Source organism: Sceloporus occidentalis, unplaced genomic scaffold, assembly GCF_023333645.1.
Source record: "Sceloporus occidentalis isolate IW3139 unplaced genomic scaffold, rSceOcc1.0.p SCAF_39, whole genome shotgun sequence".
In the NCBI taxonomy this organism is placed as follows: Eukaryota; Metazoa; Chordata; class Lepidosauria; order Squamata; family Phrynosomatidae; genus Sceloporus; species Sceloporus occidentalis.
The window spans coordinates 6,111,946-6,139,709 of record NW_028317019.1 but is presented as its reverse complement, the minus strand read 5'-3'; the positions used below and the strand labels follow the sequence as shown (position 1 = coordinate 6,139,709).

Here is a 27,764-nt window from a genome sequence, read left to right as displayed (position 1 = left end):
ATAATTTTTGTATTCGTTATTGACAAATATAATGTTAGGATTTGTGTGGCTTCTCTCCTCTGTGGACTCTCTGATGTTTCACTAGGACTGACCTCCGAGAAAAACATTTCCCACAATGCTGGCATTTGTATGGCTTGTCTCCAGTGTGGACTCTCTGATGTGCCACTAGGTGTGACTTCTGAGAAAAACATTTCCTACAATGCTGGCATTTGTATGGCTTGTCTCCAGTGTGGACTCTCTGATGTGCCACTAGGTGTGACTTCTGAGAAAAACCTTTCCCACATTGCTGGCATTTGTATGGCTTCTCTCCTGTGTGGATTCTCAGATGTGTCACTAGGTATGACTTCGTAAAAAAACATTTCCCACAATGCTGGCATTTGTATGGCTTCTCTCCAGTGTGGAATCTGTGATGCACCACTAGGTTTGACTTCCAAGAAAAACGTTTCCCACAATGCTGGCATTTGTATGGCTTCTCTCCTGTGTGGACTCTCTGATGTGTCACTAGGTCTGACTTCTGAGAAAAACATTTCCCACAATGCTGGCATTTATGTGACTTCTCTCCTGTGTGGACTCTCTGATGTATCATTAGGATTGACTTCTGAGAAAAACCTTTCCCACAATGCTGGCATTTGTATGGCTTCTCTCCTGTGTGGACTCTCTGATGCATGACTAGGATTGACTTGTAAGCAAAATGTTTCCCACAATGCTGGCATTTATGTGACCTTTTTCCTGTGTGGACTCTCTCATGACTCAAATGTTTTTCTGTTAAGAAGGACAATTACAGATGAGACTGAAAATGAGACTTAACAGAGGAGGGTGTTACCACATGATTTAGCCCTCATTAACCCCTCCTTCTTAGAGATTAAATTAATACAGTTGCTGTGAGTAAGCCAAGCCTAACCCTGCTGCTTATGCCCCTAAATCCATTGAACAGTTGCATTCTTACTCCTAGGAGCTAGCAAAGAAGAGACCGTATGGGAACTGTCTTGAGGGAATCAGTGGAAGAAGATAGTCAAAGGACTATTGAAAAAAAATATTCAATTAAACATGTACAAAAATACTTTGATTGACAGGTGGCATCATATCCTGTGAGACGGCCATAGAGTCCTGAGTCAGAGCCCAAGGCATGATGGAAGCTAAATGCAGAGGTCCCTTCAATTTCAGTATAAATATCAGCCCCGACTTGCTGTTCTTCGGTGTCAGTCCAGTTACAGATAGACACTCTGTTTGTTTTCATGGCTAAACACCTCAATGCACTCACCAACCCCAATTGTCATGGGAACTACTGATCTCTCCTTATTTCAAATCCTCAACAATTGGAATAAAGATCTGGATAGATAACGTATCATCATTATCAAAGCCTTACATCTATTCACCACTCCACCTTTGTTACCTAGTTCTTGCGTGTGTGCGTGAACACTTCTATGTATGTGTCTGTGTGTTTTGCTTTCCCCCTAAATAAAACACAAAAACCTATTTCAAATCCCACTGAAGATCTGTTTGATTCAGGAACTGCTATAGATTGGCTGAGTCCAGAGGTCACTATTGCCCCAGTAAAACTATTTCGCTCTACTGAGCTAAGTACCAAACTCCCCTAAAAGCATAGCGCTTGCGTCCCACAACATTCCAGAATTGGCAGTTTAGGATTGAATATTTAGAATCCTTACAAAGTGGAGAACAATAGTGCCTCACTAAAACTAGAAATTCCAAGATTCCGCAGGAAGTTGTTATGACAATTAAATTACGTGTGAAAGGGAACTAGGAATGGTAGTAGAGCACAAGTTGAACATGTGTCAACATTGTGATGCAGCAGCTAAAAAGGCCAATTTGATCCTAGCCTGTATCAATAGGAGTATAGTGTCAAGATCAAAGGAAGTAATAGTGCCACTCTATTCTATTTTGTTCAGGTCTCACTTGCAATAATCCTGTGCCCAGTTCTAGGCACCACAATTCAAACAGATGTCGGGAAGCTGGAGCATGTCCAGAGGAAGGAAACCAAAATGGTGAACGGTCTGGAAACCATGCTCTCTGAGGAATGACTTAGGGAACTGGGTATGTTTAGCTTGGAGAAGAGAAGGTTAAGAGTGGATATGACAGCCCTGTTCAAATATTTGAAAAGATGTCATATTCTGGATGGATCAGGCTTGCTTTCTGCTACTCCAGAGAAAAGGACATGGAACAATGGATGCAAGCCACAGGGACAAGAGATTCCACTTAAACTTTAGGAGGAACTTCCTGAGAGTAAGGGCTCCAACAGTGGAATATACTCCCTCAGAGTTTGGTGGAGTCTCTTTCTTTGGAGGTCTTTAAACAGAGGCTGGATAGCCATCTCTTGGGGATGCTTTGAATGTCTGTTCCTGAATGGCAGAAGATTGAACCGGATGGTCCTTGTGGTCTATTTCAACTCTTTGATTCTATAATTTTAAAGTGGAATCATAGTGCTCTGACAGTGAATTATGAAAGGGCCCTCAGTCTTAACAGGAAGTGCAATGGATTCAGGTTCCTTACCCACAGAAGCCACATTCTCATAATTCTCCATCATCACATTACTGTACATCAGTTTCTGCTTTTTTGTCAACAGTTTCCATTCCTCTTTGGTGAAATATATCGCCACATCCGCAAAGGTCACCTGCAACAGAAAATAGCCCTTATCCAGAGAGTGACAATAGGGGAGGAAAGCACATGGTGCATTGCAAATATTATTTCAACACTGCAGAAATCAGTCCAGGAAATACACCTTAAATTTGCAAGCAAGCAAAAAGCTCCATCCTTTGAGATCCAGTTTGTCTCGAATCCTTTGAATATAATATACAATATGATAAACAATATAGTGTATGCTATTTCTGGAATATTATTGATTGATTAAGATACTGACTATCCCAACATGTATAGTACATTTAGGCACCAATGAATTATAGTGCATTTATCCATATCTTACCTAATTTCAGAGGCAAATTTCATTTTTAAAAATAAGTTCTGGGGAGTACTCTGGGCTTGAGGGCCAGTGGGCCCACCCTCAATTTAGGTCCAGAGATATTCTTCCATATCCCCCAGCATTTCACAGACTGGGAAAGCAAGACACAAGCAACACCAAAAGGGGATCAAGATGGCCAAAGTTGTTAATGATAAAGATCACACAAGCAAGGAAGGGTACAGCAGTTTGCTTGTGCCTCCGACTCCTGGCAAGGGCAAGACCCTGCCCCCTTCTCTCCTCCCCTCTCCCCTCTTTTGAGTGGATAGGATGCACACTCTTTTCAACATGGAATACATTTTGCAGCAAATGAGCTGACCTGAGGAGAAGGTGGATAGTTGGAAGAGGAGTAGCCCCTGAAAAAATGAGGTGACAGAGGATAAACCAGGACTCTCTCTGCCAAACTGGGACAGTATATTCTCCGCTTGCTTTCATGAGCCGGCCCAGACACAGATGAAATTAAGAGTCAGGATGGCAACTTACCAAAGAGCTGTTGTACCTTGGAAACCTCTTTGTCTTGGAGCCCAACTCCCTCCGCTTGGCCTTTGTGTTGGCCATCAGGTGGGCTGGGGTCCTGGTGGTCTTGCACTTGGTCACTTCCAGAAAGAAAGGCTCAAAGTTGTGTAAAAGGAGTCCGGGATGATGTTCCTGAGAAAAGGGACCAGGGTTAGGATTGGTTTGGCAAGAAACCCTGCAGCATTCAAAGACACAGAGAACAGCATTCTGCTGGTGACATATGCAGGTAACATATGCCTCCTTTGGGCTGATGCCGAGGTGGGAATCCCCTTCCTCCCTCTGCACCAAACAAAGCCTCCTGGACCTAGCATAGACTCACTGCAGCTCCCCTACACAACAGATACTCCATGCATTATTAGAGTGGTGGGGGATAAGGGGATGAGGAACTGGAGAGGGTGCTGGTTATTTACCCGTAGCTAAATGTGAAATGAGTGCATCCTAAAGAAATAACTAAGGCGGGATACAAACTGCCACTTTGCGGTGCTTCCCCGCCGGCGCCATTTGCTCCGCGTGGGAGCTGCAGCAGCCAAACCGCGCGACTCCCGCACGGAGCAAAAAAGAAGCTGCATTTCGGAGCTTCTTCTTGCGGCGCACTGATGACGTCGCGAAGTGCCACTGGCGCATTCGCGACATCATAGGCGCCGCGACACGTCTGAACGCTATGCGTCCAGTACGTAAAGATGGCGGCGCCCATGTGGAAGGGGCGCCGCCATCTTGTACTTATTGTATACGTACTAGGGTTAGGGGTGTGTGGAAGCACCGCCCCTTCCTAACCCTAGTATGTATACAATACGTACTATATGGCGGTGTGTATCCCGCCCATATAAATATATCGTTTGCTGAAACCTCCAGAGGTGCCCAGTGATTTTCTCCAGCATCAGCCCCTTTCCCAAGAAGGCTGCATCCGCACTTTAGAAACAAGGCACTCTCAAACCGCTTTAAATACTCAGTGCTATGGAATCCTGGGATTTTACTTTTGGACACTTAGCCTTCTCTGCCAGAGAGCTCTCATGCCACAACAAACTACAAATCCCAGGATTCCACAGGATGGAGCCAGGAGAGTTAATGCGGTTTCGAATTGGATTATTTCTGCAGTGGAGATACAGCGTGAGCTGGTTTTATAATGGTAGAAGCATCCAATTCTTGTTTTTACCCTCCTAATAATGGATTTCCTTTAAAAAAATAAGTAGGTTTTTTTAGTTTCTAATCCTTATCTTTGTTGTTGTTGTTGTTTGTTTGTATGTTTTTGGTAATATGAGTTATTCTGGTTTGGATCCTTCCTTCTTCCCTGAAAATCTCTTAATAAGGAAACTAGGGATACTTTTAAAACCTCCCAAAGGAGCTACTTTTGGCCTTTTTTGGGGGACTATCCTCCTCTTAGAAGCCAAAGCCCAATGTTTGTGAAGAAGAAGAATAAGGCTTGTATTAAAACTATCCTCCCCATTTCTGATCCCTTTTGAAACCCATGTTCCCCAGAAGGAGCAGAGCTGTGTAATAAGAAAACCCTCTCAGAAAAGAGGCACAAAAGACACACAAAGGGACACACTTCCTTCCTTTTGGCCCAAAGAGCCTGGCCTCCTTCTGACTCTGGAGTCTCAGGAGAGAAAAAGAGGCCTCTGTTCAACTGAGACTCAGAGAAGGTTCTGGAACAAAATGGCCACTGGAACACAAAATGGATGCCAGAACACAAGATAGCCAGGGATGGTGGGAAGGACTGGGATTCCAGCCAATCAGGGCCAGGGATGGTGGGAGGGACTGGGATTCCAGCCAATGGCAGCCCCTCAGAGTCTCCTCATGTTTAAAATTCATATCTCCCCCATATTTTCCCCTGAAAGACAGAGACATTTTCCATTTGATTGCTCTGTCTTTCTAATTCAACCCACTTTATATCATGGTTCTATTCTGCCTCTATCATTCTTAGCCATTGAACCGCCTCAAAATATCATTCCAGGGATGGAGCTCCCCATCCTCCATTACTTTGATGCTCATATAATAACGCCTTAGATAGTCTGGTTTTTTGTTCCCTGATATCCATTTTAATATTGACCTTTCCTATTTCTTTAAAATTTTAGTAGACATTATTTCTGGGATCATTTGAAATAAATACAAAAACTTCGGTAATACCATCGTTTTAAACATTCTAATTTTTGTTAACATTTCCCCATTTTTACTTGTCCATTTAGAAATCTGATTATTAATTTCCCCCCTTAATTGATTATAATTACCTTGTACAATATTATCTATCTTAATTGGTAAATTTACACCTAAATATCTCACATTTTTAATCCCCAATTTCAATCCTGACACAATTTGAGTTTCTTTTTGTTCCGGCCAATTCGTATTCATAAACATTATCTCTGATTTATCCATATTAAATATTAATTAATATTAATTAATATTAATTAATATTAAGCCCAGAAATGTTTTCAAATGTCTGAAATATTTCCAATAACTTGCTTACAGCTTCATTCGGTTTCTGTGTCATTAACAGAGGATCATCATCTGCAAATGAATCCAACTTCATCTCTTCTTTATCTATTTCATATCCCTTTATCTCTTCTGATCCCGAATCATATTTGCAAACGCTTCCATTGCTAATATAAGTAATAAAGGGGAAAGAGGGCAACCTTGCCTTACTCCACTTTTCATTTTAGATTTTCTTGATTTATCTCCATTTATCATGATTTGTGCTTCTATATCATTATATATTTCTTTGAGGGTTTCACTAAACCTTTTCCGTAATCCAAAATCCCTACAGATTTTATATAGATATTCATGATTTATTGAATCGAATGCTTTGTAAACATCTAGTTTTATCAAAGCTAATTTGTTTTTGTATTGTTTGGCATGATGTAGTATATTAAATATATTCCTTATCGGTTCATAAATATATCTGCCTTCCTCAAATCCATATTGTTCTTCTTTAATTAAAGTAGGTAAATATTCTTTTTAATCTCTTGGCTAGGATTCTCATAATAATTTTATAATCTTGATTGCTTAATGTGATCGGATGATAAGATTCAGAATTGGCTGGATCTTTATTGGGTTTAAGTATTGATATAATTTCAGATAGTTTCCATGTTTCTGGGATTATTTTATTATCCAATATTTCATTGTAATTTTTAGTCAAATGCTCACTCAGTTCATTTTTAAAGGTTTTATAAAATATAGATGCAAATTCATCTGGCCCAGGAGATGTAAATCCTTTTAAATCTTGTATTACTCTTTCTACCTCTTGTTTAGTTATTGGGGAATTAATATGATTACTCTGTATTTCCGTTCTGTTGAGTCGTTCGCTTTTGATCCTTTGTTGGGCCACAACTTGTGCAGCCCTGCTTTAATAGAGGACATGTTTATCAAATTTGCAGATCACACCAAACTAGGAGGAGTAGCTAATACCCCAGAGGACAGGATCAACGTTCACAAGTTTGAAGTATGTCCAGAGGAGAGCCACCAAAATGGGGAGACTTAGGGAGCTGGGGATGTTTAGCCTGGAGAAGAGAAGGTTAAGAGGTGATATGAAAGCCCTGTTTAAATATTTGAAGGGATGTCATACTGAGAAGGCAGCTAGCTTGTTTTCTGCTGCTCCAGAGAAGAGAACCCAGAACAATGGATGCAAGCTCCAGGAAAAGAGATTCCAGCTCAACATTAGGAGGAACTTCTTGACAGAAAGGGCTGTTTGACAGTGGAACACACTTCCTCAATAGAGAATAACGGAGTCTCCTTCTTTGGAGGCCTTTAAACAGAGTCTGGATGGCCATCTGTCAGATATGCTTTGATTGAGATTTTCTTCATGGCAGAAGGGGGTTGGACTGGATGTCTTTGAGATAACAATGTGACAATCTCAATGCTTCAGGTAAGGATCACAATGGGCCAGTCTCAATCCTTCAGGCAAGGAGCATCAGTCTGAACTCATAATAGTCCCATCACAATCTTTCAGGAAAGGTGCCTCAGGCTGAGATCACAATGGGACAGTATCAATCCTTCAGGCAAGGATCATAACCCTGAGGTCGCTATGGGCCAGGCTCAATCCTTCAGGTAAGGAACACCTGCCTGAAGTCAATAAGCCCTTCTTAATCCTTCAGGGAAGGAACATCAGCCCAAAGTCACAATGAGTTAGTGTCAGTCCTTCAGAAAAGGAGCATCAGTCTGAGATAGCAATGGGCCAGTCTCATGTGTTCAGGTAAGGAAGGAGCAGCCTGAAGTCACAACCTCTCAGGCAACAAGAATCAGCCTGAGGTCACAATGAGCCATCCCCAGTCTTTCGGGAAAGAAGCATCAGCCTGAAGTCACAATGGGATAGTCTAAATCCTTCAACCAAGGAGCATCAGCTTGAATGCACAGTCTCAATGCTTTAGGCAAGGAGCATTAGCCTGAGATCACAATGGGACAGTCTCAATCCTTCAGGAAAGAACATCTTCCTGAACTAACAATAGTTTGGTCTCAATCCATCAGTAAAGGAGCATCAGCCTGAGGTCACAATATGACAGTCTCTATTGTTCAGGCAAGGACCATCAGACTTAAGTTACACTGCGCCAGTCTCACTCTCAGGCAATGAGCGTCAGCTTGAGGTCATAATGGGTCAGTATCAATCCTCCAGGTATGAAGCACCAGTCTCAAATGACAATAGTCCCATCTCATTCCTGCAGGTAAGAGGCACCAACTTTAAGTCACAATAGTCCCGTCTCCATCTTTCAGGCAACAGCATCAGACTGAAGTCACAGTGGGCCAGTCTCAATGCTTCAGGAAAGAAGCATCTTTGCGAAGTCACAATAGTCCTGTCTCAATCCTTCATGCAAGGAGCATCAGCCTGAGAGCACAATTTGGACAGTCTCAATGCTTCGGGTAAAGAGCACCAGCCTGAAGTCATAATAGTCTCATCTAAGTCTTTCAGGCAAGGAACCTCAGGGTGAGATCACAATAATCCCGTCTCAATGCTTCAGGCAAGGAGCATCCGACTGAGGTCACAATGGACAGTCTCTATCTCTCAAGCAAAGGGCATCAGCCTGAAGTTGCAATGTGAGATCTGGAGTCAGTCCTGTGCTCAAAAAATAAAACCCATTTGAAACTAAAGAAGCTTTATTGATGAATCCAGGCAGAAACATCCATTAACACATTTTTGCAAAGTCTGAAGTCCAAAGGAACTTGCTCAACCCCTCCCTAAGCCAGACCCCAATTCTCAAGCTAAAGCAACACAAGGGGAGGGTGCATAGATACCAAGGTTGTCTCTACTTCCCTTCCCTTCTCCCAGACAGCCTCACCTTGAAGAGCGGTGTTCCCAAGCCAGCTTCACTCCTCCTTGAGAACCAGTCTCCAGCTGCAACCCCATCCCTCTTTCCAAACGCCCTCCTTAATCATCTGTCTTTCTAACATTTCCCACTACATGCTTTCTATAACCCATCACTCTACACTACTTGCTATGAACTACAACTATAACTCTTACTTTATCTCTAATAATCAAACCCTAATATTTTTAATGTTTATGACACTTATACACTGACACGCAATGGGCTAGTCCCAATCCTTCAGGTATATAGCACCAGTTTGAAGTGACAGTTCTACGGTCTCAACCTTTCAGGCAAGGAGCATCAGCCTGAGGTTGCAATGGGCCAGTCTCAGTCCTTCAGGTAAAGAGCACCATCCTGAAGTCACAATAGTACCGTCTCAATCCTTCATCCAAGGAGCATCAGACTGAAGTCACAATGCGCCAGTCTCAATCTCTCAGGCAACAAGAATCAGCCTGAGATCACAATTGGCCAGTTTCAATGTTTCAAGCAAGAAGCATCAGTCTCAGGTTGCAATGGTCAAGTCTCAAACCTTCAGGTGAGCAGCATTAGCCTAAATTCACAATGATCGCTTCTTATTGCTGCAGGCAAGGAGCATCAGTCTGAGGTCGCAATATGTCATTAATCTCTTTATTCATGCATTTATTCATTTATTCATTTAGGGATTCATGCCATAAGGGTTATAGGTTTAGGTTTAAATTAGAGTTAAGATAGATGGTATTTCTGGTGGGTTAAAATAATATGTTTTATTATGTGCTTTAATAGAAGATACTATAAAGAGGTAGGGAGATCATGGCTAAAGAATGTGCTTCTTTCCTAGGGTTGGAATGTGTGGAAATCATCCTTGTAACAGAGACTTGATTTTAAAAGACTGGTCTCTGTAAAAGGAGGAGGAACATAGAGAGTTACTGGTAGTTTTATATTATTTTATGTTGTTATGGGTTTGTGCTTATTATATTTTCATATGGTATCATATTACATTGGGATTGATGGGGTTTCATAATATATATATATATATATATATATAGAGAGAGAGAGAGAGAGAGAGAGAGAGAGAGAGAGGGAGAGGGAGAGAGAGAGAGTTAATCATGAATCCTGGATGGGAGAACACTGTGCGGGAACAGGCTATCCAATTAATTAGCTTTATTGGTTAATGGGGTGGGGTTAATTGATATGGTTATAAAAGTGATATGTTTATACTTTCATTACTGACAAAAAAGTCACTTCTATTGCATTTATTTTCAATACAAGCTCTTCCTTTTTCAAAGTACTGCCTTTTGTGTTGCAAGAGGGGCTGCAATTAGGAGCCTGACAAATATCTATCTCCCCTTCCATTCACCCTACTATCCCAACATAGTCAAATGGAATCCAGGTAAAACGGAGGTACTTGTAAGAGGGACCTTAATCTGGGAATGGAGTTATGTCAGCCAGTTCTGGATGGGGTCACACTTCCCCTGAAAGGCTCTGTCTGCAGTTTGGGAGTGCTCCTGGGTTCATCACTTCATCTGACAGCTCAGGTGGATGCAAAGGTCAGGAGCACTTGTTATCAGCTTCGGCTGATATGCCAACTGCGCCGCTTCCTGGAGCAGGGAGACTTTGAAACAGTAGTACATGCGCTGGTCACCTCTCGGCTAGACTTCTGTAACTCACTCTACATGGGGCTACCCTTGTGCCAAGTTTGGAAACTTCAATTGGTACAGAATATGGCAGCCAAGTTGGTTATGGGCACTTCTAGAACTGCCCACATTACAACGGTTCTTAAATCCCTCCACTCGCTGCCCATTAGTTTCCTGACAAGATACAAAGTATTGGTTTTAACCCGTAAAGCTCTCCATGGCTTGGGTCCTGACTACTTGAGGGAGAGCTTCCTCCCATACAATCCACCGCAGACTCAGGTCCTCTGGGAAGAACCTGCTACAACTCAAGAAGACCAGACTTTCAGCAGTGACCCAGAGGTCCTTCTCATCAGCCGCTCCCAGGCTCTGGAACGACCTCCGGATGAGATCTGTCATATTTCCACCTTGGAAGCCTTTAGGAAGGCTATTAAGATGATCTATTCTGGCAGGCCTTTCCAGACTAGATTAGATCTATTGACTTGCCTCCCCCTCCCCCTGACCCTTACCCTTGCAATCTTTACTATTATGGAAATTGTTATTCATGTGTTGTTCCTGCCCTCCCCTCTCACCTTCAGAAAATGACCCATTTCTTGCCTGAAAAAACTTGTTTTTATAATTGGTAGAAGGGTTGGGGTTTTGGAATTTTAATTGCATTTCTGAAATTGTATGTTATTTTATTACTGTAATCCACTTTTATTCCTTTGAGAAAAGGCGGAATATAAAGAAATAATAATAATAACATCCCTTCAAGGGGCTCTAATGCCCTTTCACTATGCTCCCAGAACCGGGGGGGGGGGGTTTCTCGGGCTGTGGGTCTCTCTCTTGGTCCTCCTCTGCAGGGTTGTTGTGAAGGAAAAGGTAAGTATGTGAGGGGGGTTGCCCAATCCAGATCCTGTGAGCCTCTAAACCTAGTTCCCAGGTTGCCAGGGGATTGCCAGAGCTTTGAGATCTTCTGTCTCCCTTCTCTTGGCTTTGGCCTAGATTTTAGCTCTTCTCCCCCACCCCAGACCCCCGTCCCCCAGGACTCCAGAGAAAACTTTTCTCCCCCCCCCCCCCCAAAAAAAAATGTTGCTTCCAATGCTATTGAACCCTATCCTGTGTGATGCTTTCTATTTGGCACAAAACCCTTCTCCAAATGAGGCATCAGAAAGGTCTCTCCTCTGCCCCAATTTCCAGGAGGGAGGGAGCTCTCTTCAAGGGTCCCCTCTGCCCCCTTTTAACATAATAACCCCCCAAACACCTGGGCCCTAAGGAATCTCCCGAGGAGGGGGCAGGGAAGGAAAGAGGGACAGGAGGCCTGGCAGGACCCCTGCCTTTCTTTGGAGGGAGAAGAGGGGCTTCCTTCCTTCTAATAACCCCCAAGTGTCCCCCAGAAGATGCTCCAGCCATTCCTCTGAATCAACAAGGGTTCTCCCCACTTTCCTCCCTCCCTCAGAACAGACTGTGAGGGCAGCAATGGCTTCAGGGGCTGAGACTGCGCATGAACAGATGCCCCCAAAGGCCCCTCCTCAGCATGCGCAGGGATTGCCAGGGCAAAGCTGCTGTTACTTATTCCGCTGGCGGCCTTTGCGGGAAAGGAAGGTATGCGCCGGGGGGTCAGCGGCCTCCCCTTCCTTCCCTCCTTTCTTCCTTTGAAGAGACCGCAATGGAGCCCAAGGTGCAGAGCTGGACTCAGGAGGGAAAGTCAGGAAAGGAAGGCTCTGATTTGGAAATATAGCTCTCTCTGTGTATCCTGTATGTTTGTGTGTGTATTTGCCTCTGCTGGGCAATGGAGCTGAGGACTGAGTAGAGAAGAAAGGTTCAGTTTGGGCAAATTCAGAACTTCAGTGCATCAAAGAGTCCAGTGTGTTGAAATACCAAAGAACTTTATTGAGAAAACATAGAAATTCAGTTTTTAATCCAGAACTGCCCACTCCAATCCAAACAATATATTAAAACCCCCAAACCTAAAATATCACACTCTTCCAAATGTAGCCCCCACCTCCAATTCTCACAGTCTATGCCCCTCAGGTAACAAGGCCCCCTTTGCCATTCCCACAAACTAGCCCTGTCTTTTAATACCGGACTCCAAATTTCTTCAGCCAACATCCCACAAATTCCAAAAGCTATCATTCCCATAACTCATATATAACAACTCCCAGCCCCCCAACTACCTAACCAATACCACGACCCACAATTTACAACCCAAAGTAATTATCTACATATACTGTTACCAATAAAAACCCAAACTTAACAAAATACAACCTTAAAACATAGACATATAGATAGACAAAGCTTACAAACAAAATCACAAAGGCCTTTCCTTAGCACCACTTGAATGAAAATATATTTTTTATATTCCTTATTGACAAAAAGAATATTAGTTCACTGTTGGGATTTGTGTGGCTTCTCTCCTGTGTGGACTCTCTGGTGTGTCACTAGGCTTGACGTCCGAGAAAAACATTTTCCACAATGCTGGCATTTGTATGGCTTCTCTTCTGTGTGGACTCTTCGGTGCATGACAAGGACTGACTTGTAGGCAAAACATTTCCCACAATGCTGGCATTTGTGAGGCTTCTCTCCTTTGTGGACTCTCTGATGTGTCACTAGGTGTGACTTTGAAGAAAAACATTTCCCACAATGCTGGCATTTGTATGGCTTCTCTTCTGTGTGGACTCTTCGGTGCATGACAAGGACTGACTTGTAGGCAAAACATTTCCCACAATGCTGGCATTTGTGAGGCTTCTCTCCTTTGTGGACTCTCTGATGTGTCACTAGGTGTGACTTTGAAGAAAAACATTTCCCACAATGCTGGCATTTGTATGGCTTCTCTCCTGTGTGGCCTCTCTGATGTGTCACTAGGCTTGAGTTCCAAGGAAAACATTTCCCACAATGCTGACATTTGTATGGCTTCTCTCCTGTGTGGACTCTCTGATGTGTCACTAGGTGTGACCTCCGAGAAAAGCCTTTCCCACAATGCTGGCATTTGTATGGCTTCGCTCCTGTGTGGACTCTCTGATGTGTCACTAGGTCTGACTTTGAAGAAAAACCTTTCCCACAATGCTGGCATTTGTATGGCTTCTCTCCTGTGTGGACTCTCTGATGTGTCACTAGGCTTGAGTTCCAAGGAAAACATTTCCCACAATGCTGACATTTGTATGGCTTCTCTCCTGTGTGGACTCTCTGATGTGTCACTAGGCGTGACCTCCGAGAAAACCTTTTCCCACAATGCTGGCATTTGTATGGCTTCGCTCCTGTGTGGACTCTCTGATGTGTCACTAGGCTTGAGTTCCAAGGAAAACATTTCCCACAATGCTGACATTTGTATGGCTTCTCTCCTGTGTGGACTCTCTGATGTGTCACTAGGATTGACTTCCGAGAAAAGCCTTTCCCACAATGCTGGCATTTGTATGGCTTCGCTCCTGTGTGGACTCTCTGATGTGTCACTAGGTCTGACTTTGAAGAAAAACCTTTCCCACAATGCTGGCATTTGTATGGCTTCTCTCCTGTGTGGACTCTCTGATGTGTCACTAGGATTGACTTCCGAGAAAAGCCTTTCCCACAATGCTGGCATTTGTATGGCTTCGCTCCTGTGTGGACTCTCTGATGTGTCACTAGGTCTGACTTTGAAGAAAAACCTTTCCCACAATGCTGGCATTTGTATGGCTTCTCTCCTGTGTGGACTCTCTGATGTGTCACTAGGTGTGACCTCCAAGAAAACCTTTTCCCACAATGCTGGCATTTGTATGGCTTTGCTCCTGTGTGGACTCTCTCATGATTCAAATGTTTTTCTGTAAAGAACGACAATGACAGATAAGACTGAAAATCAGAGTTAAGAGAGGAGGGTGTTACCCCACAATTTAGCCCTCATTAACCCCTCCTTATTAGAGATGAAATTAAGAAAGTTGCTGTAAGTAACCCAAGCATGACCCTGCTGCTTATGCCCCTAAATCCATGTACTGATCGTATTCTTACTCATAGGAGCTAGCAAAGAATGGGGACTGCCTTGAGGGAATCAGTGGAAGCAGATAGTCAAAGGACTGTTGCAAAAATATTCTATTAACCATGTGCAAAAATACTTTGATTGACAGGTGTCATTATATCCTGTGAGACTGCCATTGAGTCCCGAGTCAGAGCCAAGACATGATGCAAGCTAACTGCAGAGGTTCCTTCATGCTGTTTGGCACCAGGAGATGACTCACAATCAATACAGTATGCAGCTCACATACGGATTGGTGTGGATTGCACTGGAGTTGTATGTACAAGAGATGGTGAAATTGATGGAAGTCGGAGAGGAGAGCTTGCAAATATTTGTATTATTTTGCAACTAAAGAGAGAAATTCTCCAAGGATTTCAATGAAATCAACTGTGTTTTTGACTTATTTTTCAGTGTGGAAAGTGGTCAGTGCATTGCTAATATCTATATCTGGACATTGGCTTCTGTACTCTGCTATGTTATTGTTGCACTGTATCTGGGAGCGTCACCCTCAGATTGTGCTGTATACAGTGGTACCCCGGGATACGAATGCGCCAGGATACGAAATTTCCGGGTTACGAAAAAAATCCTATTAAAAAAACTGTTCCGCGTTACGAAAGTTTTTTCGGGTTACGAAAAAACTTTTGGTGCTTTTCGGCGCTATTTCGCACCAAATCGCGGCTTTTCCCCATTAGCGCCTATGGCAATTCGGCTTGCGAAAGCCTTCCGGGTTACGAAAGCGGCAGCGGAACGAATTAATTTCGTAACCCGGGGGACCACTGTATTGGCTTTTCAACGCGATTGGATTTCATAGCCAAGATGGATCTGAGAGCCAGTGTGCTAATCCTTTTTTTCTAAGATATTTGTACCAAGCACCCCTTGCATTCAATTTGGTTTCAGACCATTTTTCCCCCCAGGAAACATTCTAAATCGATTTAAACCTTTTTGAACACTCGGTTTCTGCCCTCAAGCAACAATTACAGTATAAATATCTGCCCTGGATGGCTGTTCTTTGACGTCAGTCCAATTACAGACAGACAGTCTGTTGGTTTACATGGTTAAGAATCTCAGTGCTCTCGCCAACCCCATTTGTCACAGGAGCTCCTGACTTCTCTTCCCATTTTGAACCCTCAGCAATTGGAATCGAGATCCGCCTAAGTAAAGTATTACCATTATGAAAGTCTTACATCTCTTGACCACTCCCAATTGTTGTCTAGTTCTTCTGCATATGTGTGAATGCTTACGTGTGTGTGTGTGTGTGTGTGTGTGTTTTGCTTTTCCCCTAAATAAAATATAAAAACCTATTTCAAATGCATTTGGAGTTCTGTGTGCTTCTGGGCCTGGTATAGTTGGGCTGAATCCCGAGGTCACTCTTGCCCCAACCAAACTATATCTCTCTTTTCAGCTAAGTACTAAATTCCCCTAAAAGCATTGCACTTGCGGGTGTCCTACCCAAATGCCAGCATTTGGGATAACAAAGGGCCTCTGGAAACAACCATGGACCTAAGCAAACTCAGTTTGGACAAAAACATTATAGAAAAAGGAATTTTTGTGTCACCTTTCCTCTCTTCATAGACATTGCTGATAACTGCTATATGGAGCGCCTTAATATCCCTGAAAACAAGGGCCTGAGCCATGTTCTCACCAGTTCACTCAATCCAATTCTTAAAATCTGTCAGGTTGGTGGCTGCCTCCCAATCCCCAAGGCCTCCCTCCTGGCCCTTCCCAGAGGTCCCTTCCTATCCGCACAGAGCTAAGTGATCCTGGCTTTGCTCCTGGCTCCCAGAGGCCTGGTCCCCTTCCCTTTCTCCCTCCTCTCTCCAACCTTCCCTCTTGCCCATCTGCACTGCTTCAGCATTTCACCTTCAGCATCTCTCCCCTCCCTTTCTATTTTTCACATTCCCTCCATCTCTCTATCACGGACAGAAACACAGAGTGTGTGTGAGGCATAAAAGGGACACTTTGAGGCCCATTTGTTGAGAAAGGCAGGATATACAATATACAAATAATGTATTAGGAAAGGCAGAACAAGGGGGCTGGGACCTGGCTTCCAATTTTGGTGAGGGTCAAATGCCAGAGAGGAGCCTTGAAACAGCTTTAAGACATCTTCAAGACTGGGATGGATTACTGTTGGGGATGGGGGGGGGGGGTGTCACAATCCCACATTGTGTCACCTAAAAATATGAAATAATTGTATGATTATACAGTCTGTTTACAGTGGATCGAAGAATGGATATTATTAAGAGATAAGTTATTAGAAATGGAAAACACAAAAAGGTTTGGATATCATGCCTTCTTGTGGCATGACAAAATGAAAGCTAATACAGATTTTTGCCATCACTTTACAAGAAATTCATTGTTTAGAGTAGGGGTTAAAGTTAAAAAACAATTTTATAGTCAGATACCATCATGGGTCTCTATTCAAGAAGCTTTCTATAGAAGAACAAAAATGGAGGGTCAGAAATAGTTAACATACAGGGACCTGTTAACAACAGAAAAAATTATTTAATAATGAAACCTAGCAATGGGATAGAGAACAAGATTAATAAGAATTGCTTTCTGTTTAGACAAATGTTTGAAAGATATAAAATTGATTAAAAAAAGAGCATGGTCTTACAGATAAGAAAAATGAAATGGATGCTATAATCTTTGATGATAAATGCGGACATAGTTCAAAATATTACAAATTACTGAAGCAAAGGAATTTGGAACAGGAAAGTGTGAAGCATTGTATGATAAAATGGGCAAAGGACACAAAAAATACAATAAAAATTGACCTATGGGAAAAATCTTGGCATGATACTAATTCTTTCACACTTTGCCAAAATCATCAAGAAAATTATATTAAAATGATGTATTGCTGGTATATATCCCCAGATAAACTAAGCAAAATGTACAAGAATGGAATTAGTAGTTGTTGGAAATGCAGTAAACAAAGAGGAACTTTTTACCACCTTTGGTGGAAGCGTACAGAAGCGGGGAAATACTGGGGGAAAATACACACTTTGATGTCAAACATGTTAGGAATAACATTACCATTTGGTCCTTTATTATTTTTATTAATTAAAAATAATATTAGAAAAATGATTATTAGAAAAAGAAGTGGGAAAAATATAGACGTATTATTTTATATATGGTTACAATAGCTAGAATTGTTTATGCTAGTTCCTGGAAAGCGAAAAGAATTCCAACAGAAGATGAGTGGATAAATAAATTAGAAGAAGCAATGGAGATGGATATATTGACTGCATTGCTAAAGGATCTGGATAAGGAAAAGATAAAAAGGGAATGGGAATGCCTAAAAAATTTTGAAGTAAAAAACTTTTTATTTGAAGATGTATACCTAGGAGATATGATATGGTTAGTAATGTAAAATATGAATTTACTTTGAGGAAGCCATGATATATATTAGAATTAAATAGTATAATGTTTTAGATTTACATAGTTGTTATTTTTTAATGTTTGTTTTGTCTTGTGGTTTGGTATTGAAACCAATTTTTCATGTACGTTTGTTTATGTGCTTGCAATGTTTGTAATGTGATGTCTGTTATTAATAAAATTTAAAAAATAAAATAAAAATATGGCCTAATGTTTTGCCCCTCAATATCCCACAGCATCCCTTTGTGGAAGTGGAGGCCATTTTGCCACTGTTGGGCCCTCTCTGATCCATTGCAGGGCCAAAGGAGGCCTTTTTCCCATGAAGCCTCTCCAGAGCCAAAAAAGGCTGGAAGAGGGGCTACAAAAGCCAGGAAATTTGCTCAGGAATGGGCTGAGGACCATTTAGGGGCAAAAAGCATTAATCTCCATAGATCCTTCCCACAACATTCCAGAATTGGCAATTTACGATTGGATATTTAGAATCCTTACAAAGTGGAGAACAATATTGCCTCACTAAAACTAGACATTCCAAGATTCCACAGGAAGTTGTTATGGCAATTAAATTACGTGTGAAAGGGAACTAGGAATGGTAGTAGAGTACAAGTTGAACATGTGTCAACAGTGTGATGCAGCAGCTAAAAAAGCCAATGTGATCCTAGGCTGTATTATTAGGAGTATAGTGTCAAGATCAAGGGAAGTAATAGTGCCACTCTATTCTGTTTTGGTCAGGGCTCACTTGCAATGATCCTATGTCCAGTTCTGGGCACCACAATTCAAACAGATGTTGAGAAGCTGGAGCATGTCCAGAGGAAGGAAACCAAAATGGTAACTGGTCTGGAAACCATGCTCTCTGAGGAATGACTTAGGGAGCTGGGTATGTTTAGCTTTGAATAGAGAAGGTTAAGAGTCGATATGACAGCCCTGTTCAAATATTTGAAGAGATGTCATATGCAGGATGGAACAGGCTTGCTTTCTGCTACTCCACAGAAAAGGACATGGAACAATAGATGCAAGCCACAGGGACAAGAGATTTCACTTAAACTTTAGGAGGAACTTCCTGACAGTAAGAGCTCTTCAATAATGGAATACACTCCCTCAGAGTTTGGTGGAGTCTCTTTCTTTAAACAGAGGCTGGATAGCCATATCTCGGGGGTGCTTTGAATGTGTATTCTTGCATGGCAGAAGATTGAACCGGATGGTCCTTGTGGTCTATTTCAACTCTTTGATTCTATAATTCTGAAGTGGAATCATATCGCTCTGACAGTGAATTATGAAAGGGCCCTCAGTCTTCACAGGAAGGGCAATGGATTCAGGTTCCTTACCCACAGAGGCCACATTCTCGTAATTCTCCATCATTACAGAACTGTACATAAATTTCTGCTTTTGTGTCAACAGTTTCCATTCCTCCTCGGTGAAATATATTGCCACATCCGCAAAGGTCACCTGCAACAGAAAATAGCCCTCATCCAGAGAGTGACTAAGCAAAAGGGGAGGAAAGCACATAGTGCATTGCAAATATTATTTCAACACTTTAAAATTCAGTCCAGGAAATAAACTTTAAATTCTGCAAGCAAGCAAAAAGCTACTGCCTTTGAGATCCAGTTTGTCTTGTATCCTTTCAATATAATATACAATATAATGAAGAATACAATTTAGGCCATTTCTGGGATATTACTGATTGATTGAGATACTGACTATCCCAACATGTATAGTACATTTAGTCACCAATGAATTATAGTGCACTTAGCCATGTCTCACCTAATTTGAGAGGCAAATTTCATTTTTTAAAAGATGTTCTGGGGAGTACTCTGGGATTGAGGGCCACTGGGCCCACCCTCAATTTAAGTCCAGAGATATTCTTCCATATCACCCAGCATTTCACAGATTGGGAAAGGAAGACACATGTGGACAAGCAACCCCAGAAGGGGATCAAGATGGCCAAAGCTCTTAATGATACAGATCACATAAGCGAGGAAGGTGTGTGTCCAGCAGTAAGCTTTTGGCTCCGACTCCTGGCAAGGGCAAGACCCTGCTCCCTTCTCTCCTCCCCTCTCCCCTCTTTTGCGTTGATGGGGTGCACATATCTTTTGAACTTGACCTGAGGACAAGGGGGAAAGTGGGAGGAAGAGAGAGAAATAGGACATTTTCAAGGCCCCTGAAAAAATAAGGTGACAGAGGATTGACCAGGACTCTCTCTGCTAAACTGGGACAGTATGTTCTCCGCTTGCTTTCATGAGCCAGCCCAGCAGTGACACAGATGAAATGAATAGTCAGGATGGCAACTTACCAAAGAGCTGTTGTATCTCAGCAGCCTCTTTCTGTTGGCGCCCAACTCCCTCTGCTTGGCCTCTGTGTCAGCCATCAGGTGCGCAGGGGGTCCTGGTGGCCCTGCACTTGGTCACTTCCAGCAAGAAAGGCCTCAAAGCCGTGTACAAGGAGGCCGAGAAGATGTTCCTGAGAAAAGAGACCAGGGTTAGGATTGGCTTGGCAAGAAACCCTGCAGCATTCAAAGACACACAGAACAGCATCCTGCTGGTGACATACACAGGTGACACATGCCTCCTTTGGGCCGATGCAGAGGTGGGCATTCCCTCCCTCCCTCTGCACCAAACAAAGCCCCTGGACCTAGCATAGATTCACTGCAGCTCCCCTACACAACAGATACTCCATGCCTTCTTAGAGTGGTGGGGGATTAGGGGATGGGGAATTGGAGAGGGCCCTGGTTATGTCTCTGTAGCTAGATGTGAAATGAGTGCCCCATAAATAAATAAATAAATAAATAAATAATGTGCTGAAACCTCCAGAGTTTACCAGTGCTTTTCCGCAGATCAGCCCCTTTCCAAGAAGGCTGCATCCACACTATAGAAATAAAGCACTTTGACACCGCTGAAACCTTTCAGTGCTATGGAATCCTGGGACTTTACCTTTGGGACACTTAGCCTTCTGTGACAGATAGCTGATGCCACAATGAACTACAAATCTCAGGATTCCATAGGCTGGAGCTAGGAGAGTTAATGCGGTTTCGAACTGGATTATTTCTGAAGTGCGGATACAGCATGAGTCGGTTTTAAAAGGATAGAAGCACTCAATTCATCTTTTTACCCTCCTAATAATAGTTTTCCTTTAAAAAAAATAAGTAGTTTGTCTTAGTGTCTAATCCTTATTTTTGTTGTTCTTGTTTGTTTCTATGTTTGTTTGTTTCATTCTTAGTAATATGAGTTATTCTGGTCTCTCTCCTTCCTTCTTGCCTGAAGATCTCTTAATAAGGAAACTGGGGAGACTTTTAAAACCTCCCAAATGAGCCACTTTTGGCCTTCTTGGGGACTAGCCTCCTCTTAGAAGCCAAAGCCCTATGTTTGTGAAGAAGAAGAAGAAAAAGGCTTGTATTAAAACTATCCTCCTATTTCTGATCCCTTTTAAAACCCATGTTCCCCAGAAAGAGCAGAGCTGTGTAATAAGAAACCCCTCTCAGAAAAGAGACACACTTCCTTCCTTTTGGCCCAAGGAGCCTGGCCTCCTTCTGACTCTGGAGCCTCAGGAGAGAAAGAGAGGCCTCTGTTCAACTGAGGCTCAGAGAAGGTTCCAGAACATTCTTCCCCACAGTCACAAGCAGCACACAAAATGGCCTCTGGAACACAAAATGGTTGCCAGAACACAAGATGGCTGCCTCTGTCTCAGCGCTTGGCAGTTGGCAGTTTGAGGCCTTCAGGGAACCCAAAATGGAGGACTAAAGGGCCCCAAAGTCAGAAGGTCCTCAAACAGGATTTCCAAACCTTAACAACACCTAAAATGCCAAACCAAAAGAACATTCCCAGAGTTCCATAGCACTGAGCCATGGCCATTACAGTGGTGCAGGACAAGAACGCCCAGCGATGGTGGCATTAATGATGATTAAGGTCTGGCGGCAGCTCCATCCTCCCGAGGCCTGATATCATCATCATCATCATCTTTGCTACAGCGCGAGAGCCACCATTAAAAGCATTGAAATCCCTTTGGGGAGCCCCACTCTCCCACCTTCAGAGAGAGTGGGCCAATGCCTAGAAGGACTGCTGGGCCTCCTTCCTCCCCTTCTTAATGGCAGTGGCCAAAGGAAAGCACCAGCAGCAGCAGGAGACCCAAGCCAGGCCCAGCCAGAGCTCAGGGCAGCAGTGAAGCCTAGTGGTTCCAGGCCTTGTCACTCTGCTTCTTTCTGTCTTTCTCCCTCTGACACTCTGCTGCTCACAAAGAACTAAATAGAGAAACTGAAACTCCTCCTCTTCTTGAAAGTGGCCAACGGGGGGCAGTAAATGGAGGTTTATGCAAATGCAGAGTGACATCACTGCTATGGAAGGCTCTCTTGACCAATCAGAGAGCAAGATAAAGGTTCTTCTGGAAGCTTCCGTGAGAAGGAGATATAAGGCCTGAGAGACCAAGAGACAGTTGGGGGAATTGTGTCGGTTGGAGATCGAGAGAGAGAGTTAAAGAGCGGATCTTGGAAGTTAGTCTCAGAATTGGATGCTTAGGTCTATTTATTTGTTTAATAGCTTGTATGAATTGAATATTATATACTTACAAATATTGTACCTGCAAGACTCTTGATATCTTGTATGACTTATATTTCAGTTATATTTAGTTATCTATAATAGATATCTCCTTGGAGTATTTACTACTCAGGCAGACCCAGCCATTTTGTGAGGAGGAGGAACGATTAGAGGAAGGGCCTGAGGACGAGGAGGGGGAGGAAAGTTTAGAGGAACGGCCGGAGGAGGAGGAGGAGGGCATTTATAGGAAGGACCTGAGGAGGAGGAAGAGCAGGAGGGCTTAGAGGAAGAGCCTAAGGAAGAGGAAGGCTTAGAGGAAAGGGTGGAGGAGGAAGAGAAGGCTAAGACGGAGGGACTGAGGAGGAGGAAGGATTAGAATAAGAGGAGGAGGAGGAGGAGGAAGGCTTAGAGGAAGAGTCTGAGGAGGCAGGCTTAAAGGAAGGGATGGAGGAGGAGGAGAAGGCTAAGAGGGAGGGCCTGAAGAGGAGGAGGAGGAGGAGGAGGAGGAGGAGGAGGAGGAGGAGGGAGGCTTAGAGGAAAGGCCTGAGGAAGAGGAGGAGGAAGGCTTAGGAAAGGCTGCTGGGGGATTCTTCAGAGGAAGAAGGAGAAGAAGAAGAAGGGGCTCCTGGGCATGCGCAGAGGCCTCAGAGGGAAAAGCCACAGGGAGAAATAGCTCTTGGTTAATGTTCCTTCTTATTATTATTATTCCTAAACTTTATTTATTTATAAAGACTTATAAAGAGTTACTTGTATAGACTGCCTCAGGGAGTCTCTAAATTATAGCATCAGGAAAATATTTAGGTGTTGTTAAGGTTTGGAAATCCTGTTTGAGGTCCCTTCCGACTTTGAGGCCCCTTCAGCCTCCATTTTGGGTTCCCTGAAGGTCTCAAACTGCCAAGTGCTGAGGCAGAGGCTGACATTTTGTGTTCTGGCAGCCATTTTGTGCTTCTTGTGACTGTGGGGAATAATGTTCCGGAACCTTCTCTGAGGCCTCAGTTGAACAGAGGCTTCTCTTTCTCTCCTGAGGCTCCAGAGAGAGAAGGAAGCCAGGCTCCGTGGGCCAAAAGGAAGGCATTGTGTCCCTTTCTGCCTCTGGCCCTCCATTTTGGGGGGAAGGAAGAAAGGAAGGAAGGAAGGAAGGAAGGAAGGAAGGAAGGGGTCTGTGGGAGTCTGAGCAAGGGAGGCAGCGACCCAGGGCCAGTGGGGAGGCTGGGCTTTGGGGGCTGGGAGAGAGAGGTGGGGAAAGAGACCCTCCCTTTGGGCCCTAGCTGGGGAGGGTCTCACCGGTCCTTGCCTCCCCCTTTGGGAAAGGAGACCCCCTCAGCCCCCTGGACTCACTCCTGCCACTCATTCCTAGAATGGCTGGGACTCAGAGGAGTTTCCTAGGCATTGTCACCTTCTGCCCTCCGTGGCCATTGGCACTGACCTTTCCCCATTGCCTTCCCTCCCTCAGCCCTTGGACCTCCTCCTCCTTCGCACTCAGAGCAACCCTTCTCTACGGCTGAGGAGACGGCCTCTGACCCAGGGAAGCTCCGGCCATAAAGGACTGAAGGAGAGCCCTTTCTGAGGCTGCAGGAATCAGGGTCTTTATACTGAAAGTAGGTATTTATTCCTGGAGCTGAAAGAGGACCTTTGTTTAAATGCTTCAGTCCAGGATTGTGTGGAAGGGTTGCAGCTGAGAGACCGAGCCCATGCTTTGTAGGCATAAAGCCCCAAATTCAGACTGTGGCAGCATTGTCTTCCCAGAAGGTGGAAGTGAGATTCCAGACCCCAGACACACAGTGCGCCAGTGAGTCCCTTTTATGGGGACTATGTGTATGTGTTGTTTACTACAGCTTTGTGAGGTATTTGTTTCACTGGGTTTATAAAATGAATTTACATATGTCTTCCCAAAAATGAGCATAATCCAGGATGCAATCTTCACTCATAAACCTATACATTTATAGATTTTTGTTGTATAAGTGCAACATATTCAGCAATGTACATCTTTTTTAAAAATATACAAGGAAAAGTGAAGAAATTGTGATTTTGACAATAGATCTGTTCAGAAACACTGCACAGAAATGTACATACCTCAATTTCTGTGTGGCTTTAGCAAGCAAAGGAAGGAGGTACATACCTCATGCTCCTGCTATGACTGACACACACAAACACACAAATTTTGTAATTGTACATTTGTAAACTGCTTTCATCTTTTTGAAAAGGTGGTATATAGGAGCTTCCGGTGGCATGGCAGAGCAAACGGACACACTTTAAGAGGTCTCCAAAGTGTGTCTGGCTATTCGCGGAAGGAGCTGTCGGGCTGAGATACCGACAGCTGAGAGTATTCTCCGGTGATGGAGAAGGCAGAGGGGCCCATCTGGATTCCTTACTCGGCTGAAACTAATTAGCAGCAAGGGAGAAAATAAGAAGGAAAGCTGCAGACCGAGGAAGTACCTGGGCAACCACGTCCGCGTCAGCCGCTGCGAGCTGAGGCGCCGCAGCAAAGGCTTCGCCGCCACTTTTTCTTGCCGATTTACTCTTAGGAGGAGCTTGCAACAAATCGCTCACCAGTGGAAAGGCTGGAGAAGGGGGCTTGGACTCCTGTTTTGGTCAGGGTAAGGCTCAAGGGAGGAGCCTTAAAACAGCCTGAAGACATCTCCAAGACAGGGGTGGGCAGCCACATTGGGCCCCAGGGATCTCAGAGGTACGTTCCATTGTACTATTGAATACTCCCCCACTTTCCTTGGGGGAAGTAGAGGCAGTTTTCTCACTGTTGGGACCACTCTGAGCGCTTGTAGTAGGGCCAAAGGAGGCCTTTTCCCCAAGAGGACATTGGAAGCTTCTCCAGAGCATAGAAAAACAGGGACCAAAAAATCCCTGTAAACTTGCTGAAGGATATACTGGGGAACTTTTGGGGCCAAAAACATTAACTGACATGGTTCCTTCCTAGGAAATCCTTGGATTGGCAGCCAAGGAAGCAGTATTTATAACTCTTAACTAGAGAGATCCAGTAGCTCAATGGACTACAAATCCCAAGATTTCAGATGATGTTGCTATGTCCCTCTCACATCCCTGGCCCTGATTGGCTGGAATCCCAGTCCCTCCCACCATCCCTGTCCTTGATTGGCTGTAACCCCAGTCCCTCCCACCATCCCTGGCCCTGATTGGCTGTAACCCCAGTCCCTCCCACCATCCCTGGCCCTGATTGGCTGCAATCCCAGTCCCTCCCACCATCCCTGGCCTTGATTGGCTGGAATCCCAGTCCCTCCCACCATCCCTGGCCTTGATTGGCTGTAACCCCAGTCCCTCCCACCATCCCTGGCCCTGATTGGCTGTAACCCCAGTCCCTCCCACCATCCCTGGCCCTGATTGGCTGCAATCCCAGTCCCTCCCACCATCCCTGGTCTTGATTGGCTGGAATCCCAGTCCCTCCCACCATCCCTGGCCTTGATTGGCTGGAATCCCAGTCCCTCCCACCATCCCTGGCCCTGATTGGCTGGAATCCCAGTCCCTCCCACCATCCCTGGCCTTGATTGGCTGGAATCCCAGTCCCTCCCACCATCCCTGGCCCTGATTGGCTGGAATCCCAGTCCCTCCCACCATCCCTGGCCTTGATTGGCTGGAATCCCAGTCCCTCCCACCATCCCTGGCCCTGATTGGCTGGAATCCCAGTCCCTCCCACCATCCCTGGCCCTGATTGGCTGGAATCCCAGTCCCTCCCACCATCCCTGGCCTTGATTGGCTGGAATCCCAGTCCCTCCCACCATCCCTGGCCCTGATTGGCTGGAATCCCAGTCCCTCCCACCATCCCTGGCCCTGATTGGCTGGAATCCCAGTCCCTCCCACCATCCCTGGCCTTGATTGGCTGGAATCCCAGTCCCTGTTCCTTGTGTTCTAGTAGACATTTGTTCAGGCGGCCATTTTGTGTTTCAGTGGCCATTTTTTTCTGCTTGTGTCTGAGGGAATATTGTTCCGGAACCTTCTCTGAGGCCTCAGTTGAACAGAGTCATCTCTTTCTCTCCTGAGGCTCCAGAGTCAGAAGGAGGCCAGGCTCCTTGGGCCAAAAGGAAGGAAGTGTGTCTCTTTGTGTGTCTTTTGTGGCTCTTTTCTGAGAGGGTTTTCTTATTACAAAGCTCTGCTCCTTCTGGGGAACAAGGGTTTTAAAAGGGATCAGAAATGGGGAGGATAGTTTTAATACAAGCCTTATTCTTCTTCCTCACAAACATTGGGCTTTGGCTTCTAAGAGGAGGCTAGTCCCCCAAAAAAGGCCAAAAGTGGCTCCTTTGGGAGGTTTTCAAAGTCTCCCCAGTTTCCTAATTAATAGATTTTCAGGGAAGAAGGAAGGAGACAGACCAGAATAACTCATATTACCAAGAATGAAACAAACAAGAACAAGAAGAATAAGGATTAGAGACTAAAAAAACTTATTTTTTAAAAGGAAAACCATTTTAACTAGATAATAATTTGACTTTTACAACAGAGCTAGGCTGTATCTGCACTACAGAAATTATCTGCACTGAAGAAATAATCCGGTTCGAAACCGCTTTAACTTTCCTGGCTCCATCCTGTGGAATCCTGGGATTTGTAGTTTGTTGTGGCACCAGAACTCTCTGGTAGAGAAGCTAAGTGTCCAAAGGTAAAATCCCAGGATTCCATAGCACTGAGCGGTTAAAGCTGTGTCAAAGTGCCTTATTTCTATAGTGCGGATGCAGCCTTCTTGGGAAAGGGGCTGATGCTGGGGAAAAGTACTGGAAACCTCTGGATATTTTGGCAGATTGTTTGTTTGTTTGTTTATGATACACTCATTTCACATCTATCTACAGGGACATAACCAGGGCCCTCTCCAATTCCCCATCCCCTAATTCCCCCCCCCCACTCTAATAAGGCATGGAGTATCTGTTGTGTAGGGGAGCTGCAGTGAATCTATGCTAGGTCCAGGGGGCTTTGTTTGGTGCAGAGGGAGGAAGGGGATACCCACCTCTGCATTGGCCCAAAGGAGGCATATGTCACCTGCGTGTGTCACCAGCAGGATGCTATTCTCTGTCTCTTTGAGTGATGCAGGGTTTCTTGCCAAGCCAATCCTAACCCTGGTCCCTTTTCTCAGGACCTTCATCTCGGACTCCTTGTACACGGCTTTGGAACCTGTCTTTCTGGAAGAGACTCGAGTGCAGGACAACCAGGACCCCTGCCCACCTGATGGCCGAAACAGAGGCCAAGCGGAGGGAGTTGCGCTCCAAAAGAAAGAGGCTCCTGAGGTACAACAGCTCTTTGGTAAGTTGCCATCCTTACTATTAGTTTTATCTATGTCTGGGCCGGCTCATGAAAGCAAGCGGAGAACATACTGTCCCAGTTTGGCAGAAAGAGTCATGGGTAATCCTCTGTCACCTCATTTTTTCAGGGGCTTAGAAAATGTCCTATTTCTCTCTTCTCCTCCCACTTTCCCTCTTCTCCTCAGGTCAGTTCAGTTGCTGCAAAATGTGTTCCAAGTTCAAAAGAGTCTGCATCCCATCAACTTAAAAGAGGGAAGATGGGAGGAGGGAT

At 44.3% G+C, this 27,764-nt stretch overlaps 1 protein-coding gene across 1 annotated transcript; it reads right to left on the bottom strand.

Annotated features, from left to right (window-relative positions):
* LOC149290480 (uncharacterized) lies at window positions 1-24,906 on the bottom strand. Its single transcript, XM_089489343.1, has 2 exons — window positions 24,792-24,906; window positions 1-762 (listed from the first exon to the last, which is right to left on the bottom strand). The coding sequence occupies exons 1-2, from the start codon at window positions 24,904-24,906 to the stop codon at window positions 35-37; spliced, it is 843 nt and encodes a 280-aa protein (XP_089345469.1). The 3' UTR covers window positions 1-34.
* Between the last annotated feature and the right edge of the window lie 2,858 nt (window positions 24,907-27,764).